At 39.6% G+C, this 20935-nt stretch overlaps 1 protein-coding gene across 10 annotated transcripts in view; it reads right to left on the bottom strand.

The window, feature by feature from the left end:
* The window catches only part of p2rx1 (purinergic receptor P2X, ligand-gated ion channel, 1), a 72737-nt gene that overhangs the window by 10494 nt on the left and 41308 nt on the right, over window positions 1-20935 (bottom strand). For 5 of the 10 annotated variants that reach the window (XR_004928527.1, XR_004928526.1, XR_004928524.1 and 2 more), the window contains 3 exons: window positions 6284-6428; window positions 670-741; window positions 276-345 (listed from right to left, as the gene is read on the bottom strand). Coding sequence is in view for 2 of the 10 variants with exons in the window: in XM_036129417.1 (XP_035985310.1) it covers window positions 276-345; window positions 670-741; window positions 6284-6428; window positions 15315-15451 (424 nt within the window). In the remaining 8 variants the exon portion in view is untranslated. Of the gene's footprint in view, window positions 1-275; window positions 346-669; window positions 742-6283; window positions 6429-15314; window positions 15681-16698; window positions 16766-17521; window positions 17732-20935 lie in introns of those variants that run through there. The other 5 variants (XR_004928522.1, XR_004928523.1, XR_004928529.1 and 2 more) reach the window with 5 other exon arrangements.

Here is a 20935-nt window from a genome sequence, read left to right as displayed (position 1 = left end):
TCCATGGCTAAGAGCGGTCTATGATTTTTATCTAAATGTTTACCTTGGTGGTGGTGTGGGACTCTGCTTCTGGCAGTTCCTAAAAGCCTCAGCCTAGTTTGCAAATACGCAGATGACGCAGCTGAAATCAGCCTCTGCTATCCTCAGCAGATAATCAAACAAGACCGCAGGCTTAGTTACTTGGATAACTCTCATAGGCAAAACAAAACAGGATACTGTAAAGTCAGAGATCTAGCCCGATTGGAGTTTCACACAGATGGTTACCCAGAATTTACCGTGCCCCGTACGTTTGTAACTCCCTCCTACACAGTCGTCGTGTGAGATGCAGTTGTGCTTGCCCTCAAGCTGTTGGGGACAAGAGACTGGGGTCAGTTTGCACGTAACATGTTGGAATGTAAACATGCAGTCATGAAGAAGAACACAGAGCAACGTTATGGGGTTAAAATGATCACCCATACTGTGACTGCTGCATCATGTTGAATCCATAAGGTTTACGCAAGCATTTTCTGCTAAAAATCAACACAGATGACCAATTACAGAAACAGTCTTGGAATGAGACACAATTTCCGTTTTCTTTGACTATTTTTGGCAGTGTGTAAGAGACAGCCATGGAGGGAGAGAAAGACGAGGGGAAAGAGTAACAACAAAGCAGGAAGGCTTAACACATACCTCTGGACACTTTCCCATTTTCTGACCTTCGGTGATGATGTAGTTAGTCATCACAACAAAAGATGAGTCTCCCTAAAGGTTTTAGGTTAGTAAAAAAGGAAGAAGAAAATTAATTAAATATTTAACGTTAAGAAAATTCTGCCATTATATTGCAGAATAAACAATGCAGTCAAGCTATTAGTTGGGTATTCGTACCACTCAAACTTTTTAAAATTTTGTCATGCATTGGGAATTGTTTGTGATAGACCAACGCAAAAAAGCACCTGACTGCACAACTGTGGAGGAGCTGCAGAGGTCCACAAGTGCCAAGAAGAATGCCACTGTTCAAGAAAGCCCAAATAAATCCTGTTTCCCACTTATCATTGTGACCTTGACTATTATTCACTGGGTATACAAGCATTACTATTAAGCCATTTAAACAACAACCTAAGGAACATCAACAACAGGTGTATTATTTTATCGATTTGTGACAAATGTTTTATATATTTTTTAACATGTATAGCAAAGATAGGTGTATTATTTAGTAACACGCAAAAGCTGACTTTGAAGATAGTTATACAGGTGCCAAAGCATACAATTCCCTATTCTGAGCAAGCTTTTTTTAAAAGCTTTGAGATAACATTACATTGGACGTATAACCTTCACCTCAACAGACTGTCTTCCTGAGGTTGTCCAAATGTTTGTGATTATGAAACTGAAGTTTCTAAAGATGAAGGAATTGTTGTGTTTTCCATCCCGAGTGCGTGCAGCAGACCTAGAAGAAAAACATGGCCCTCCTTCTTGTGCACACAGTGATATGCTAACATGACAGAACTCTCCCTTTCTAATAGCTAAACAAACAGGAATAAAAATGCAGCAGTTCTCTTTTGGGCTTGCTGTGATAAAGTGTTAAGAAAGCATGTGGCAAAACTCCCCTCCCTGTCCTTTGTGCCTGATGACAACACCGTGGGGCAACTTTGGTGTGCTGACGAGCGCTGACTGAGTCAGTGCAAAAAGATAAAGGAGTGTCAGACGCAAACACAGTAATAGAGTGACTAATCGACACACATAACCAAGAAGCTGTGTCCAGTCTAACCAAGTCTGGATCAACTAGGATAGAATGTCAAATGTATTCTTTTTATGCACCGTAATAATCAAATCTCCGAGAGATATTTATTTTATTAAAAACACTCACAATTCCACCCTTAAGATTTAAATGGTAAATTGTCTGTACTTAATAAAGACCTGAGGACCCCAAAGAGTTTCATAATACGTTCAGTCACCCATTCATTTACACCCTGGTGGTGGTGAGCAAATTGTAGCCACAGCTGCCGTGGAGTAGACTGCCTTGCATTGGCACCACCCTCTGACCACCACCAGCAGGCAATGTTGGTGAAGAGCTTTGCCCAACAACTGAGACAGTAGAAGTGAGGAAACAGGAAACCTGCCGGTTACAGAACTCCTTAGCTCTTTGCACCAGCATCATTCACATGGAGATGAGATTAGATCTATTTGCAAAGGCATTATGTCTTTTAGGCTGTGTCCACAGGATTCTGAGTTTTTGGGAGAACATAAACAGTTATTTTTCAAACCAGGCCCTGAGTGGAAAAATTTCAACATGCGAGCAATGTCTTTTCTTAAATGATGAAGTCGTAGCTCCATATCCTGCTCTGTAATATGCATGCGCCTCACTCTCTCAAAAATTAACAACAGATATGGTTCTGTTCAGTGTTGCGTTCATGCTAAGGCAAATATTGTCTTTTTATGGCTGTTTGTAGCATCCTCTGATTCCTCCTTTTAATCAAGCCCGCTTTACATGGTGTGCCCAACCCTAACCCACATAAAGATCACGTTGAACACAGTGACGTGCAGTCAGGGGAGGCAAGTGAGGCCAGGCCTCACTTGTCATCATGGAAAGAAAGAAAATAAATAATGATAATATAAATTGTGATTCACTCAGTCATTTGTAATAAGTAATTTTTTATCTAATTTCCTAATTTTTGATCGTATTCTCTTTAAAAATCACAGAATTTCGCTATTTTTCATGTAAATCCTTGGTGGCGCTTGATAGCGAAGCCGGTGAGGCCGCAGCGAGCTTGGCCTCCCCTGGGATTGCGCAATCCCATGTTAACTGCGCTGGCTTCCATTCTGTGAATGCATCTTCCTGTCTCTAGATCATAAATTCAATTGTTAAAACATTTATGAACTGATTTTCCACAATTTAATGTATGTGGATAGCTTATTGTGTTTCGGTCATCAAACTGTGTGCAGATAACATGTTTTCGTGTGCTGCTGGGCGATCGTAAACGGCAGAGAAGTGGTTGTAGGTGAGGCCGGCAGTTCCTTGGCCTCTAGGCAGGGGGCGCTCAAGGGGTACCGCTTGTGATCCCAAAACAGTAGAGTAACATGGATGGATGTTTTATTAGCGAGTTATGCTAAACAAGTAAAGCACTAAAAAGACTCTAAACTTACAGCCGGAACAGGACTGATCAAGGAAGGCTTCCCTCCCTGGCAGTGATCTCCATTGAGACTGAGAGACTTTTAAAACTGAAGAAGATAAAGAGAACTTATACCGGAAAATGACCGATATTTTTGTTCAGAAAGATCGCCGCATGGACTTTTAAACTGTTACCAATCAAATGACAAATAATTTAGTTTATTTTTTTTTTCATCAAAGAATCAATATTTTTTCCATGTCTCTTGGTGATTTTATTTGGCTCAATCAGTCTCCTTCAACACTTTGCAATGAGTCTACTCTGTAGAGTGTATTTATTTGTAAATCTGACTCTGATGACGTCAGTGCCTCACCAGCTATGAACCCTACCACACGTCACTGGTTGAACATGCGTAAACATTTGTGTATGATCCTCATCCATATTGCCATGTTTACATCCTGTCTACATTGTAAGCGCATGCCCAGTGTTTTTTGTTTGTTTCTGTGGCAGTATCACAGCCCCACCAATGGGCCTGGCACACCTACTACAGCGTTTTCACAGGTGCTGCGTCTTCTTGTGTGGTCGTACATTTTTCTTTAAATAATCGTTTATAAAACGTACTGTGTTCGCCTTAGTGTGGACAGGGCCTCAGTCAACAACTTCCCAGACTTAGAATGACCCTTCTGGGTGGACAGAACTTCTGAGAGCCATGGCTGATGATCTTTCTGGGTGCAAGGTAACTGACAGAAGTCCAAGATGGTTCAAAGAAAGTAAACAGCATCTGATCCAACTGTGTGCTCTCTTTTATTCTTTGATAAGGCTGTTTTCTAGTGACCAGGACGTGGCCAACCTCCAGGGCCTTCCTATTCAATTTGTTTCCAAACTTTCCCTAAAGTTAAAGCAAGTATTTGGAAAATCCAAGCTGTGGATGGAAACCCATGACATTCTTTTCAGAGCGGCAGAATGAGATCACTGATACTTTTGATAAAGTTCAATATTTAAGCAGCTTAAGAAAACCTGGGCACTCATTCTTAGTTCAGTTCAAAATGTTCCTCTTTGGGTTTATTTTGTTTCTTCACTCAAATGAATAATAATAGGAATGTCTTGGTGAAATACTAATTATTTAAATGACCAGGTATGATATAACCATTCGATTTAAAATTGAAGTGTTAATACACTGAGAATAAATGTTTCTCGTAATTTTTTTTCTTGTTGCGTTTTGTGTGCAATTTAGACTACCTGAAAAGATATTTTACCTCAAGACATAAATTCTAAAATATTTGTGTAACGATTTGCTGTGGTTGAATTCAATGTAAGCCAGACACGAAGCTGATGCTGAAAGGGGTTTTATTAACAGAATCCAAGGGGCAAAAATGCGATCTTCAGGCAGGCAAACAGTACCAGGCTGAGACTATACAAACTCAAAAACAGGAGGGCACAGACTGGCAGTGAGGCCTATAAAACAAAAGTAACAGAAGCTGGAATGCTCTTACCAAACAGTTGTGAGTAAGGATACGAAGAGAGACGTTCTGGCAGAGTGCAGAGAACTGAGGCGGGTATAAATAGGCGTGCAGACAGGTGAAGAGGGAGGGACTAATTAACCAAAACCAGGTGGGAGTAATCAAGGAGGGAAGAGACTAGAACGCTGAAGGGACAGAAACTAAGATGAACAACTACAGAGCAAAAATAACCATAAAGAGAAAACCCAAGATAGAAAACAAGGCTAAGACTGAACAGAACACAAGCTTTAATCAAACCTAATAAAGAAGACCAGATAACTAAAACAGTTAAGGCTAAACATGAACCCAATACAATACAAAACTAGAAACAGAAATAAACCCTAAGGCAGGAAAGTTAACTTAACCAAAACAACAACATGAACCAGAACAGAACATTTCAATTTGTCCTCACAAGACTGAAAGGATTTTTGATAAATAAGTATAATGAAGTTATCAGTGGAAAAACTACAGAAAATGGGCCTTTGTTTTTGAGGCCTTAATCCCTTCACTGCATATTAATGCCTCACATGCATCAGGCCTTTGTGACACATTGCCCACACTATTCACTACACGTGCGTTTGTCACTGTTATTTTTGCTATTTAATTTTATTCTAAAGATGATCTAAACATCTCACAATTGTTGCTTTGTGATCCCCAGTTGGGTCCTGACTCCAACCTCTGATCAGAGGATCCACATGGAGACTGATGTTGACTGTGTCTAATGCTAACTGTGCTAGTCATGCTAATTGCCTATATAAAATGCTAAAGAATATTTAAAATTTGAACTCCGTAATCCATTTTAGCTTTTCTGTCAAAGTAATAGTAACCCTGTTTTACACAGACTCCAGTGTGATGTTGCCTCTAATCCTCATATACATAAAACCAAGGACTGGTCATGGTTTAAATGTTAAATAATAAATATTGAATGTTCTTCTTGAAGATAATTTGGAATCAGTTAAAACTGGTATAGGTCAATAGGTGTATGTTTGGTTTATTGTAACGTAAAACTTTTCCTAACTAGCAACGGGGAAATCTCTGTACTCATACTGCTAGTGGTGGACTCCCACTTGATCAAAGCACATACAGAAGAAGGAGATCTTTTCATCATGTTTGTAGTATCACATTTGTGTGATACTTTAAAAATTTCCACACCCAAAACTCAAACCAAACAACCTTTATGGCGTCTTTAGTATTTGTTTCCCACAGATAGCAATCCTTGGTTATGTTTTAAGTAAACAAATGTAGTTAACCACAGTATAACTTTCGTTGTTCTGCATGATTAACTCACGCACGCAATACCTTTTTAAAGAGACGCCTTCATAAAGCAAGATTATCACAAGGTTTCGACAACCGCTGTTGCATACATTCTGTCTGCAGCTCATTCAGAAGTGTTCACGGTGTTCAACTTACCTACATAAATTCATGCTGTTGTTTTACAGTTCGTATGATTTAAATTTGCCATGCATAAACTGCTGTGCAGTTTTATTTTGAAACCTAGGAGGTTTGACCTGTACTGTTTAGGCCATGCTGGTTTTTGAGGATTTATGAATTGTGGATGTTACCTTCATCCAATTCTGAGTTATTATCCAAACAATGCTCCGTGACTTCTTCCAGGTTTTAAACAAATCCTTGAGAAGTTTAAATAGCTGGAACGGCAACAGTTAAATAATAGCGATGAGCTTCCGCAGCCCGGTCACTTACCTGAGAAGGGAAGACGTAGTCGGCCACGTCCCAAACCGTCTCTCTCCCACTCACGTTGGTGTAGCCCACTCCCTTCATTTTGGTGAATACGGAGCTCACTGCAGTGTCTGTGGACTGGTAACCTTTCTCATAGATGAAGACCCACCTTTGAAAGATACAGAGCACATGCTGTCAGTCCCAGAACCTTAACCACTTTCCACTGCAATCCGGGCATCCAACACCATAAGCAAGGGTATATAAATGAGTGATCAAAGGATGACAGTCTGCACAGCCAGCAGCGTGTCTGTCAGAGGCACATGTGCAGCTCATTGTAGGTAAGCTTGCCCTTCCCACCAAAAAGGATAGATCTGACAAACTGTTTCTCAAAATGCAGACATTTCCCAGCCTCAACAAGCAAATAACATTCAAGGAAGCTGTTTAAAGAGCAGACGTAGTTCATGCAGAAAGTGAACTTTAGATCTGCAGAAATGAGAAATAAGTGCAAATTATTGTGTGCAAAATGAGATGATACCAGGGAAATCTAATATTACTTTAATAAAGATGCAAGAATGCATGACTAGTCGTTACTCACAGGCTACATTACATGTACAATGGATCAGAAATTTTTTTTTAACAACCTTTAATAAATTAAGTATTATACTTTAAGAGAACCCCATAAAGTTGGATGGCAACCCTCTGTTTGAAAGGTTTCTAGTTATATTAATAAAGTTTCAAGTCGCTTTGGATAAGATCATTTACAGAATGTATATACCTAAATAGAACATTAAGTTAAAAAGTAATTTAGTGCCTTAAACTGATGTTCTGTGAAAAAATGCATTGCTTTATAAGATCATAGTTTAGTTATTTACATTCCCATGTTAATTTTCTTGGCTTTTGGTGCCTTTTGTTTTTTGCATTGCTAACAATGTGTACTAGCAGTGTAATATTTGGTTTAAAACACATTCAAACAATGTCTAAATGGTCCATAGCCATCTATGCTCCGAATATATTATTTGATTTAAAAGCAAACATTTTTGGACCTTTTCAGACAAAATTAATTTTATATTGCTATGCTCCCTAAAGTTGACAAGCCAACACTTAAAGAACAGGATAATTTGGTCAATGATAAGTTTGTGTTTATATAAAGAATATTAAGCCCTGACTTGAGTTCATCCAATAAGTGAAAAACACTATTTTTAAAATGGCTTCATGACAGTGAAAAATGTTTCAAAAAGTTTAGTCTGTCGTTTAGAGACTCTCTCTTTCGTGCCTAATTAGGCCTAACCAGTTTAGGTTTTACCATTTGAAGTATTTTACATTTGAAACTAGAGATGAATAAAATAATCCAGACTCCTTGGATAAAAGTGTGAAAAGGTCCTTTAGTTCAGCATAGAATTGGGAATTTGAATTAGATACAAACTTCAGCAGATTTAGTTAGCTCCAGAGTACAGGTGCATACGCTGTGCACCACAAAGTAAAGGACAGAGGTGGGCAGTCGTGCTCGGGGTCGACTCTGACTGTAGGCAGCATAGGCAAATGCCAGGAGCACTGCGGATTCAAAGGGCTGCACTCAGGCCCAGTTTTTTTCCTTTCATTCTAACAGCCAGCAACAAATACTGATTTATATACTATTATTTTGTGAAATTACCAAAACCCACTACGACTTATATAAAGCATATTAGTCCCAAGATACTCTTTGTGCAGTGCAGTTTTCTGCTGGCCAAACAGAAAGATGGCCTAATATTTAAAGATACCAAATAAGGAATTAAACTGAATTGCGCACACAGCAAAAAACTGTGCGAGCAATAAGTGGGCGTGTTGCTCCCGTTTTTGTCAAAGATTGTGTCCCCAGTGGATAACAAGTGCAAGACAGATTTGGTCCACCCCATTTAAATAAGTGAATTGGGTGTAAGCTACTACAGGCAGTTCCTGAACTATGGTCAAAGAAAGTGGAAGAACAAATCCTTCACATAATGCCCCCAGACAACCAGGATGTACAAAGCCGTTTTTAATGAATGGAGAATTTCAGCTATCAAGCTTTTTCTTAGAGACAATATTAATTATTATTTCAAAAATAAAGTTCTGCAAAACAGAAGAAGAAACTTTTATTTTATTTCCAGGTTCAATAAAAAAAATCTAGCTGACAAATCAGATATATCCCTGTTTATCATTATTCCACCAGCTGGTGTATCAGTGTTGCTGGCCACGTGACATGCGACATCTAAGCGGAGTTTGTCCAGCCCTGTAGACTGAAACCTCCATCCAGTCGTTGGAGGTAATATTGATAACTATTTAGCCCACGATGCCTTAATCTCTCCACATCCTTTTCCCCACTAATATCATTCTTATGTTGTTATTTCTGACAGTCCAAATATGTTTACATGCAGACAGTCTAAATATGTTTACATGCTCACAGAGTGTGAGCACTCTCTCCTTCTGTTATTAAACTTTTCTGGTCACAAGGACCGCAGGCATTTTTACGTGCGAGTTTGCACCTCACTTTCAAAGGTACTAAATATAGATGCAAAAACTGCACCCACTGTCGGTTCCAGCTTTGATAAACGGCTTTGCCGGTGGTGTTTACATTTGCATATCTCTCTTCCATAAATGTGCCTGGTTTGGTCATTAGCACATGATCTGGATATTCATAAAGGCACAAACACAAGAAAGTTTGCTCACTGTTCTTCTCATTTTATACACGCAAATTGCTTTGCTACTGGTTTGAAGATCAGCTTTGTACACTCTAATTAGTTTGCACGTTTTAATATGCGCAAACCTTTTGAAGATCAGGCCCAGATAGTGCAGCCCAGTTAACGCGCGTCCAGCAGAGAGGGATGCTGTTGACGCTACGCGCACACCAACCACTCCACAATCCGCTTACAGGGAAGAAGTTAGGCTGGAATCATGTCAAAAAGGCCAAAGCTGTCGCTGCTCAGGGAAGAAAGAGAAGCAAAGAAGAGAAGACAAACACAGTGGTGTTTGTTGAAAATCAATACAAAATGTTTTGTTGCTAGCTAGCTTAACTGGAGCAGAAAGTAGTAGAGAGGTAATCAAGTTACATGCAGCAAGTGGACTGTTAGCTAAAGCTAGTTTACTTCAGAGGATAACAGAGTTATAACTGATTAAATAAATAACATCAGAGGTACCATCAGTGACTTCCACATGAGAGGAAGCTAGAAAGTATTGCAGAAACAGCCTGAACTTTATGCCCTGCTGCAGATAACAACATCCTATCTGCCTAAGAAGCCAACCGTAATATTACGTGTTTATTGACAAGTTGACATCCATCATTACACCAGAACTGGGTGATATTATCCAAAATCATCTCCTCTGAGGCTGAATGGGGGTTTCTAGTGAAGTAGTAGCCCCTCATAGTCTCACAAGCACTTCTACTGAAACAAACAGTAATAAAGCCTGTGCTTCATTCAAAGGCTAATGGTAATTTTGCAACACATATAACAGTGGATAAGGTAAAGGATAATAAAAATGCTAGATCAGTCTTTCAAGTGGCACCACTTCACTGTATGCAGTCTTTAAAATCAGGAAAAACAGAAATGGGAGAAATATCTTTCTGTTACAATTCATGATAATGAGTGGGAAGACATATGGACCTATGCTAGATCAGTTTCAGTATGTAACCGTGCCAAGTCGATACAATTTAAGATTTTGCATAGAATGCATATATCCCCTAACCGCAGACACAATTTCAATCTCACTTTATTACCAATGTTTCTTGAATGTAAAACAGAAATTGGAACATTAATTCATTGTCATTTGGTCATGCCATAAGTTACAAAGATATTGGTCTAATATCTTAACTGAAAATGAAAGGATATTAGGACTGAGGTTATAGATGGACCCAATGTCTCTTATTCTAGGCCTTCTAGCAAGATATGTTCTGTTAGAAAAATCAGAGACTGTTTTGTATTCTTACATATGCAGCTTGGAAGAATATTTTATTGCAGTGGATAAATAATAGGACCCAACTGTTAAAGGCTGGCATAAGGTGCTTTTTGAGTTAATACCCTTTGGAATATTTAACATGTATGATACACTCCAAATCGAAACAATTTTATAAAGTATGGGAACCTTATTTGAACTACCTTGACCTGAATGTATCAGCCATTTTGTTAAAAGGATTTCCTGAAAGGTCATAAAGGAAGACATGCTGTTGTACTTTTTCTATTTTAATTTTTTCCCTCCATATATGGAACTGTATATGTGTAGCTGAGCCATTGTGTGTGTGTTTTTCTTTCTTCTTTTGTTTGTTTGTTTGTTTAAGTACGGAGCCCTAGAGGGGTCAGCGCAAAATGTTTTGCATGTTGAGAGAATGTGCGCTCGTTTTACTACATTGTGCGATCGTTTTACTAAATTGTGCTCTCGTTTAACTATATTGTGCACTCGTTTTACTAAATTGTGCTCTCGTTTAACTATATTGTGCACTCGTTTTACTAAATCGTGTGCACAATTTACTATATTGTGCTCTCGTTTTACTATAGTGTGAGCTCATTTTACTAAATTGAGCTCTCATTTTAAGCATAGTAAAACGAGGGCACAATTTATTAAAAAACGAGTGCACTATCTACTCAAACGAGCGCACGATTTACTAAAACGAGAGCACAATTTAGTGAACATGGTTATAGAACATTGTGTGCACGATCTACTTAAACGTGGCCACAATATGTAAAACGTGCACTCAATATTGTCTTGATACATGTAAACATGAGCACGTTATAGTATATTCGAGATCTCGATCTACCAAAACGCACCCACGAATAATTAAAATGTGTGCTTGAATAAGTTTTATTAATTTGAGGACTCAATTAAAAGAAAACATGCTCACGTTTTATTAATTCGAGTGCTCAATTAAATGAAAACATGCTCACGTTTTATTAATTCGAGGGCTCAATTAAAGGAAACGTGCTCACAAATTATCATGACCTGAAAAAATTATCACTTAAAGTGAGCTCTCCCGGGCTCCGTATTTAAGCCATTGCGTATTGGATATTTGTCTACTTGCTGTGATATTGAAAATTAATAAAAAAAATCAGGAAAAACAACAATTGGGTATATGAAATATCACAATATTATTATAATTAACAGCTATGACTACATGTAGTCTTAAATCACAATATCAATACAATTCTGCCCAGCCCAACTTGTTTTAGTCAATTAAAATGGTTACATTTTAAAATGTAAATGCAAATTGAGTTGTTACAATTTAGCTCAGTTTACTCTCGCTGTTTGTGCAGACACCTTAACCTCAGACCCCAGCAACAACCAGTCTGTTCCCTGTTACTTCAGCTGCCTCTGGTGATGCTCTAACAACCAGAACTGCTCCCCCCTTACTGGATTCTGTTATGTTTTATTTTCTGTAATGTTAAATTCCCTACCCAAGCAGGTAGGAAATTTAGTTTAAGTTGGTACAGCAGAAACTTTCACTCGAGTGATCACTGCTCCGAGCCACCAGCTGGTCTTCAAGCTGGTGTTGAGCTGTACAGTTAAAAGTAAGATACTCAGTACTAATCTGTAACCCATAGGACCTTTTTTATACAAACTGAAACCTTTACATTACTCACCAATTATACATACTGGAAATCTACAATGGTTAAATGGTATCACATCAGTTATATATAGCCTTACATCAACATATAAAATCATAGTAATTTGTACCCTTAGGTGTGTACCACACATTACCAACTTTTTAATTTGTTGCCTACAACACTGGACAGCTTCTCGTGAGAATAAAAAGGGATGACTGCCATTGGAAAAGTTTGGTTTTTAACTGCTTATTCCTGTGCCTCCCTAACATTTATATGCAAGGTAACAGCTGGTACGCACTGGAAAGATAACATATCCACACAGAAATCCTCGGTTCATCATGTAAAGCTATTTTACACTGGGTGTGAAGACCAATTACCCCCTGGCATGATGCCCACAGGACAGTGCGTGTCTCATGACATGTTAATTTGTCCTCAGACAGTGAAACGTTACAGAAAAACGTCATTCAAAGCACACAAGGAAATTAGTTCTGCGCAAAAGACTATTAAGAGGGCAAATGGGAAAAAGAACACGACAATGAAAAAATGGAATGAGGGTGAAAGTAATAGAAAGGGGGCTCAGAAAAATAGCAATCTAAGTGAGATTTGGGTTTGTGGTGACAGGCAGAGAACATTGAAGCTTCCTGATGTGTGGAGAGCTTTTCTTCTAAGGATAGAAGAAAAGCTCTCCACACAGTGCTACAGTACTGTTCTGCAGCACTGAGATAAATTTTCCAATAGTGAGAAAGACTGATTAAAACGAGGAAAAAATGTATTAAATGCAAACGGAAAAATTATGGAATGGCATTGGATTTAACTTAAAAAAGGCAAAAAGAGACTTAATTATGAAGCGACGTACCGTTTAGCTGAGAAATATAACTACATTTAATTGATATTGTTTCATTTAAAGGTTATTGGTTGTATAGGCGTGCTCTGATGGCACAAGGGTAGTGCGCACAGCCCATATATGGAGGCATTATTCCTTGATGTCACTGACCCGGCTTCGATTCTGGCCTGAGGTCCTTTGCCACATGTCTTCCTCCCTCTCTCAAACCCCCTGTAAAAACCCAGGAAGAGTTACAAAAAAAGTTATTGGTCGTATGGGATTCTTCATGTTTGATTGCTTGTTGAAGCTGACCTAATGGTAACATAAACATTCCTGACAAGAATGTGTCAGGTTACCAGCTTGACACTGCCCTGACCTGTCTCTGAGATGGCCAAATTCTGAAGAGCAGAAGCAGGACAGCTTTCTAATTACATCTTCTCTGTGGGACATCACCGTCCAGCCTTAATGTGGCCTGATGGCTGCACCAGGCTGGTGACAGAGCGGAAATGAAGCATGGCCAGCCTGGATATCAAAAGACCAAATTGAAACTCTTCCCTCTATTTTCACTCACTTGTCTACCAGCGTGAAATAGGAACCAAAACCAGTTCTCATCTATTAATAATATGAATCTAAAGGAATGAATATACAGGTGTTGTCAGAATAATTGCATTCATGCATCCCTAACTAAATCTGTGGTTTAGATGGGAAATAATATCTCTACATGTAGTAGATGTAATGGAAAACCAACAGATCCAATGTATACATGCTGCTGATTCTGTGTAATTAAATCACAAACTGAACGGGGCAGTTCAACATAGGAGTTTGGAGTTAATTTATTCTGTGGAAAAAGTTGGTTTTGAACAGGTGGCCTTTCTATAATAACGAGGGCAGCAGATTTTGTTCATTGTGGTTCTAGCCCAGGTCCGTGTGAAAAATCTAAATAAAAGAGATAATTCCAGATGTTCAGAAGCAAGGTCCACTTCAAGCGAAAAGTTGGTTTTAGAAGGGAAAACATATTACAAAAAAAGCTAAGGAAATGCTCGGACAAAATGAAAGTAAAAACCAGAAAGACATGGAAGAAAACAGAAAACTGCCCTATAAGAGGTCCCGTGTCCTTCCACTGAAGAGGAAATGTCCTTGAAACGGGTGTTTCAACAAAATCCTGACCTCAAACACACCAGTAAGCAGGGACCCTCTTGGCTGCAGACAAGATTACACCCAATCCCCGGACCTTATTCCAAAACGTGTGAGGTGGCACCAACCCTTCTGCTTCTGAGGCAAAACCAAGAAACACAGAGAACCTGTGGATTATAGTCCAGGGGTCCTGGGCAGGGATACCTAGCCACAGGTATCAGAATTGATTTCATGCAAAACGGACATGTTCAATGCTCACAAATAAAATCCGATTGTCCCAGGAAAGCTTCAGTTTTCAGTGTCAAAGTAGATCTTTGAGTTTGTGCAGGCACTTCTTTTTTGAACAGAGTAATGTTTGTCTGTCTTCACGTTCTATAAAGAGATGAGTTTATAATGTTTCCTATTTTTATTTGGAATGATGCTATTTTAAGAATTTTGATCTTCCTCCCATTTCCAAACACAGTTATTCTTTGAGGTGTGTTCTTCTTATTTGGACGGTTTAAAGGCTGCACACTGATGCAGTTGTTGGCTCTGTTGATTCCTCTCCTGGGTTTGAAGACCAGCCAGGTTTTTTTTCCCCTGTGTGGAGTTTGCAGATTCTCCTCGTGCATGTGTGAGTTCTCCGATTCAACGGAAAAACATGCAGGTTAAATTATCTGACCACTCTAAATCACGCTTAGGTGGGAGTCTTGCTCTTGACTGGGTCGGCCACTCGCCTGTTGACCTGTGGGCAGGACTTGTAGTGGCACCATCTTCTTCATTGCCCTGCTAGGATGGATGGATGGATGGATCGTTTCGATTGTAAACCCTGCAGCGAGGGGGGTGTAACATCAATTTCTTTCAGAGCTTTATGTTTCGGGGACTGTCAACATCACCCTGAGTAAATAACACATCAGCGGTGCTTGGCAGTGAATTGTGCAGCACTTGATCTTTATCCGTCCAGGTATATGCCTCAGTGTGTTTCATCACACTCAGTCCTGCAGGTTCCTCTGCACAGACACGCAATGGCCAAAAAAAACAAACAAAACAAACCCTGCAAATGCTGAAACAAGCCAGGTGTAATTTTGAACCACAACCATACAGGTTGCACTGCCAATGATTCTAACTGTCAAACAGGAATAAATAAACACATTCAAGCTCCTATAAAAGTTTCTCACATGTCAAAGCATGTTTGGCGAGGTGAGAGGTGGTTCAGGACACATTGGCACAGAAACACGCACTTTTTGTTGTCTGGACTTGTATGAACAGAGAGGAAATATCTGCCCTGTTACGTCACAATCTTCTGCCACAGCTGTCAGTCAACGCTCTTCAATTGTTGACAGACTGTGTTTGCTCTGTCAACAGGATGTGGTGCATTAAACTATATATTTATTTTCCACATGAACACATTGTACACCTTAAAAAAGAGGTAATTGTTTCAGTTATTTTAGCGACTCAGACCAATAGTTTCAAACCCAAAAGAAGAAAAACACCCCCAGAGGTCATGCCTTCTCCATTTAGCTCTATTGTTCTGAAGAGCAAAGATAACAGGAAATGACTTTAAGGGTCTTACCCAATGATGTAAACCAGGACCCCCAGCTGGATGAGCCGGCACACCACTCCCACCCTCCTGTTCCTCACCAGCACCTGGCGAGGGGTCTCGTACTCAAAAAAGAAGTCAGACAGGGCACTGGTGATTTGATTCTTCATTTTTTTCTCACCAGCTGACCCACGAACACGAGGGTCTCTCTTGTCACCTCAATTGCATATAAACAAAAGAAGCTGTAAAAGAATCCTCCTTCCCTCTCCGAGTTGCCCCTGCCTCTGCTCCTGGCGTGCTGAGACGCTCCTCTGCCTCCTCTCTCCCAACGTGTGACACGCTTTCATGAGAAGAAGTGAAGAGTTCCTCCCTCCAGCGCCGCTCTGCTTCCCTCCCTCTCTGCACACAGGGCCGCCGTCTCCTCAGCAAGTCATCTTTGTTTGTCTTTATTTCTATTTTTTTAACCATCCCTTGTTTCTGTGTGCGTCCTCTGAACTCTATGGATATGTTTAAAGCCATTTGTCTGACTTTTTCAAGTTTAGAGTAATCTTGATCAGTGCCAGACCTCCTCCTCACTGAGTAATCAAACCTTATCATTTCCACTTCCTGCATGCGCGCCAGAGATAGACACAAACACACAGCCCATACATTTAGGCTTGTTTTCCTTCCTTCTTGTCACCATTTCCCAGAAGTTAAGCCTTCTTAAGTTCCTATCTCCACTGTGTGTGTGAGCGAGTCGGGGGGGGGGGGGTTCTCACTCATCTTCACATTTTTCCAGGAGGTGCGCTTAATTCCTAATCTTTCCTCACAGAGAAAGTGCAGTGGCAGACTTGCAATCATAATTTAAAAATAAAAATAGAATGAGTAGGAATATTATACAAAATGTTTCCTGAGAGGATAGCCACCAATCTCTCCCATTTGTGACATTCCCTTCTCTCCAGAGGCAGGTCCTTTGGGCATAATGCTCAAAGACCGGTTCTAAATCAGGATAAAGCCCTGAAACGTGAAAATATGCCTTCCCAAAATGCCCGGGTGAAAGGATTTGGCAGGACTATGGCAAATTTACAAGGATTGCTAGACGGGTTTTATGTCAATATACATAATGATCCAAAATTAGTAGAGTATTTGGATTCCAGATGCTCTGATAAAAAACTATATAATCCTTGGAATCGAGTGCAAATGGTTGTCCTTTAAAGGGACACCGGCAGATAAATGATTCACATCGAGGGCTGAGGCTTGGTTCGGAATTCCTACATATTCAGCATGTGGTGCTCTGGGCTTACATGACTGCTTTTATCTCTCCTGTATTTATATTGTGCTTTGATTAAAAAATATTATTTGAAGCATTATGTCAAGGTCAGGATGTGGTGAATTTTGATCATTTTGAATGTTCCAATACAAGACAGACTCCTGTAACCTGCAGAAAAACTCAGATGACTCTGCAGTCGGATGCATCAGAGATCGACACGAAGCTGAGCACAGGGAGCTGGTGGACCGCTTGGTGTGGAAACAATCATCTCATTCTGAATGTGGACAAAACAAGGGAGATGATTATAGATTTCAGGAGAAAGCGGAATAGGACCAACACAATTACCATAATGGGAGCAGAAGTGGAGGTGGTGGAGGAGTAGAAATACCTTGGTGTTCATCTGGACAACAAACTGGACTGGAGACACAACTGTGAAGGACAGAGCAGACTGTACTTCATGGGGAATCTTAGGTCCTTCACCATTTTCAGTAAGACGCTGCAAATCTTCCACAAGTTTGTTTTGGAGAGTGTGATCTCCTCTGCCACCATCTGCTGGGGTCGCAGCATCAGAGCAACTGACTTGAAGCTTAACAAGTTGATGAAGAAGGCCGGCTCTGTTCTGGGGAAACCTTCTTCAACCGCTGGCATCTCCAGAGGTTCTAATAGGATTCTTCTTAAAATGAACATTATGGACAACCCTAAGCATCCTCTTGATCAGACTGTTGTACAACAACAGAGTCTTCAGTCAGAGGCTTCTCCAGACCAGCTGTAAGACATATCGGTACAGGAGATCCTTCCTACCTACTGCCATTAGCATATACAGCAACTTGTTGAAGAAACCCCTATAAGTGACACCTGCATTTTATTTCTCTTTGGGGCTGATAAAGTACTTTTGAATTGAAATAACAAATGTGGAGAGACAAAGAGCAAAAAGCTGTCACTCAAAGGTTGAGTTGTGGCAGATGGGGCAGGCAAGCACAACCAGACTGACCAGAACCAAGGAAGAAGGCCGGGATTGATGCAGGCCGAGGAACCACCAGGACAGGCAAAGGAAGCAGCTGGATCCCACTAGGAGCAAAACAGACTTGAGCAGCATGCAGATACTGGAACCAAGAATCAGTGGGGATGAGCAGGAGCAGAGACACAGCTTCCAGCCGTCCTGGCTGAGCACACAGGAACTGGAAGAAATCTTGGCAGTGCACATGAGATGAGGTGAGACAATCTGTCAGGAATGAGTTGGCTGAGGCAGGTATACTAGAGAGGAGAACAGGTGAGCAGAGTTGACACTAATTATTTGCTGCAGGTAGAGCTGATCAGGAGCTGAATAACGATTAAAATACCTATTGGCAAAGGGGAAGGGAAATCAATTATTAAGAATAAAGAAATGGAAATATGGCAAAAAAGATGGAATGAAGATAAGAAAGGAAGGAAATTATATAAAATACAGAAGTCAATATTTAGTAGAAATGTTAAGGAGAGAAATAGAAGGGAAGAAATAATAATGAGTAGATTGAGAGTAGGGCACACATATTTAAATGATACTTTATATTTAATAGGGAAGAAAAATAATGATAAATGCGAAAAATGTGGAGAGAAAGAAAATGTAGAACATATACTATTGAACTGTAAAACATATGAACGTGAAAGGGAGAAATTGAGAAGAATAGTTGGAAAGACAGATCAAGAATGGAGTTTGAAAGGAATATTGGGAAATGATGGAAATATAATGGATATTTGTATGATAAGAAAAGCGTTATTTATTTTTCTTCATAACACAAAATTAAAAAATAGAATATGACTGATGTAGAATACAGTTGCTACACACTCGTGTACAGTAGGTGGCGGTATGCACCTTAAAGTTGATTGCGACCCGCCATAATAGAAAAGAAGAAGAAGAAGAAGATCAGGAGCTGAATGAACGGTGACTGAGGAGTGGACTGAGCTGACTGGATAGGGACAGATGGCTGTTGGCTGAGGGGAGTGGAAACTAATAAGTCCAGAAAAGTCCAAACAAAGCAAACAAAAACCCAAATCATGACATAATCTCAATGAACAGTGCTTAGAAGACAGGATCGGACCCTAAACTGCAGGGTGTGGACAACAGAGGGTTTGACATGAAGTAACTGTACCAAGGAGTATTTATTACCAGGGAGTGTGATCACTGAATACAACCGGTAAATGCCAGTTATCAGGTTAAAGGGCCAAACACTCTCCCACATAAAGTCAGGTTTGTTTGGATAGCATTTTTCTAAATAAAATTGAAAACTGTATTTTGTATTTACTCAGGTTGTATTTGTCTGATATTAAAATGTGTTTGATAGTCTAAAATAAGTGTGGCAAAAAAAGAAAAAAAACTGAAAAAGTCTGTAAGAGGGAAAGTAATTTCCATAGCTCTATATTTAGTAATAAACTTTATATTTTGTAGGATCCTTCTGTGTCCTGTTAGACCCCCTGTGTATTTATCTCTGTGGCTGAATCAGAATACTCTTAAAGACTAAGGACTCTTTAGCCAAAGCAGAAGTGCGTCAGCGGTCGCCATGATAAGTGCTAATGATGAGTTAAAGGCTGTCCGAATTTGGCACAGCAGTCCAAAACTCCTTTCCTCCACATGATAGAGTTCTTACTGTTGACCCGGAGAAAGGTCAAGGAACATGGGCTAGAAGCTATTATTACAGGTATTTGGGTGGAACCTATGTTTCTGTGTAGTCCTTTTCCCTCCCCTGTCCACATCAGGTCCATACCTGCCTGCACTGCATTCTGTGGATTGTAATCTGCTTCCCTAGTCACCAATCACCTCCACATCAGCTACCAGTCAGTTTCTTTCTCTTTCTTTAGCTCAAAAAAAGGTCTCAAAAATATGCATATTACAAATTGTATATCTCACAGATCAAAATCCAAATTTAAGTTAGGAATTTGATGCTCTTTATTTGTAATAAAAAGTAAAGAGTGCAACGATTTAGCTGAAATTAATGTCTTCTCCACTGTGTTCTAGACCTTTCTAATTAAAATCCTAAACACCAATTTGACAAATACCAAATGATTTTCTGTTTATCTTTAAAACTTGAGGTTTGAATTCTTGTACTGCACTCCAAAAACTGCCGGATTAAAAACAACCCAATGAGTCAAATATGGGTTGATTTAAGACAGGATTGGGCTATCGGTTTGTCTCATCTTACTGGATTAGATTTTCATCTTGTAAATGGGTTACAGTGACCAATGTCTGTAGTGTAGTTTTTGGGTGAAAGCAAAAGATTTTACCCATCCACCATCTAAAACATCTTTATCCTTGCTGAGTTGCAGGTTTGTGTCTCCTGCTGTAAACAGGTAAGTCACAGTGGACACCATTTATAAAAACAATTCCAAAATAACAACACTGGTATTGTGAATATTATTCAGTCAGGCTTCAGAGCTCATCATAGCACTGAAAAAGCTCTGGCTTAGTGAAAGTCACTAATGATATTCTCATGGCATAAGACAATGGACTTGTGTCAGTACAGTTGATCACAACATTCTCTTAGAAAGACTTGAACATACTGTGGGGGTTAAGGGAAAAGCATTAGGCTGATTTAAATTTTGTCTGACAGATTCCAGTTTGTTAGTGTCAAAATCTTTAAACTCCACGGTCACTTGTGGAGTACCTCAGGGTTCAGTCCTTGAGCCAATTCTCATATGCTCCTGATTGGTAAAATGATCAGACAGCATGGGATTCATTTTCACTCTCATGCTGATGACACTCAGCTATATTTATCCATTATTCCTGACAAATCCAATCAGTTACATAGACTACAGGCATGTTGTTTTTTTATTTAAGTTTTTTTTATAGTGTCCTGTCTGGCAGTATGACCATAAGAATTGTCTTAATGCCAAAAAAGAGCCCAACAGATTTTACTTTTACGAGTGGAGCCCTATACTTTCGACGTAGTGCTCTGCTTCATTTATATATGCAAGTAGTTATAATTTATGCAGGGAATATTTCAAGTTATATGGACACTAAAACAAGAAGGTAGAAGAGAAAAAAGGAGGAAAGGTGAAAAAAGAGACCAAAAAAGGGAGAGAACAATACAACATCCTCAGTCTGCTTTTTCACCTGCAAAGAGAGATGTAAAAAGAACAGCGCAACCAGACGATAAAGTAATAAAGATTCAATCAACCAAAGCCTTGATTCCATCACTGAAGAATAAACTGTATTAATAAAGTATATGTATAAAGTGACAGGAGAAGATAATAATGGGGGTTTTCTGTATGGAAGTGAGTCTGTTAGTACCTGAATCCAAGCACTTGGAGGTGTTTGTGAGAGTGCACTGGTGTATGAAAGGTTTATCCATGAGAAAAATGCTCAATAGCGGTTGGTAAGGAGCCAAAGACCCGCCCCTCAGAGAATCGAGGCAGACGTCAGGGGAACCAA

This window comes from Fundulus heteroclitus, unplaced genomic scaffold, assembly GCF_011125445.2.
Source record: "Fundulus heteroclitus isolate FHET01 unplaced genomic scaffold, MU-UCD_Fhet_4.1 scaffold_167, whole genome shotgun sequence".
Taxonomy (NCBI): domain Eukaryota; kingdom Metazoa; phylum Chordata; class Actinopteri; order Cyprinodontiformes; family Fundulidae; genus Fundulus; species Fundulus heteroclitus.
Note: the sequence above shows the minus strand (reverse complement) of the source record. Positions and strands in the feature narration are given on the sequence as shown.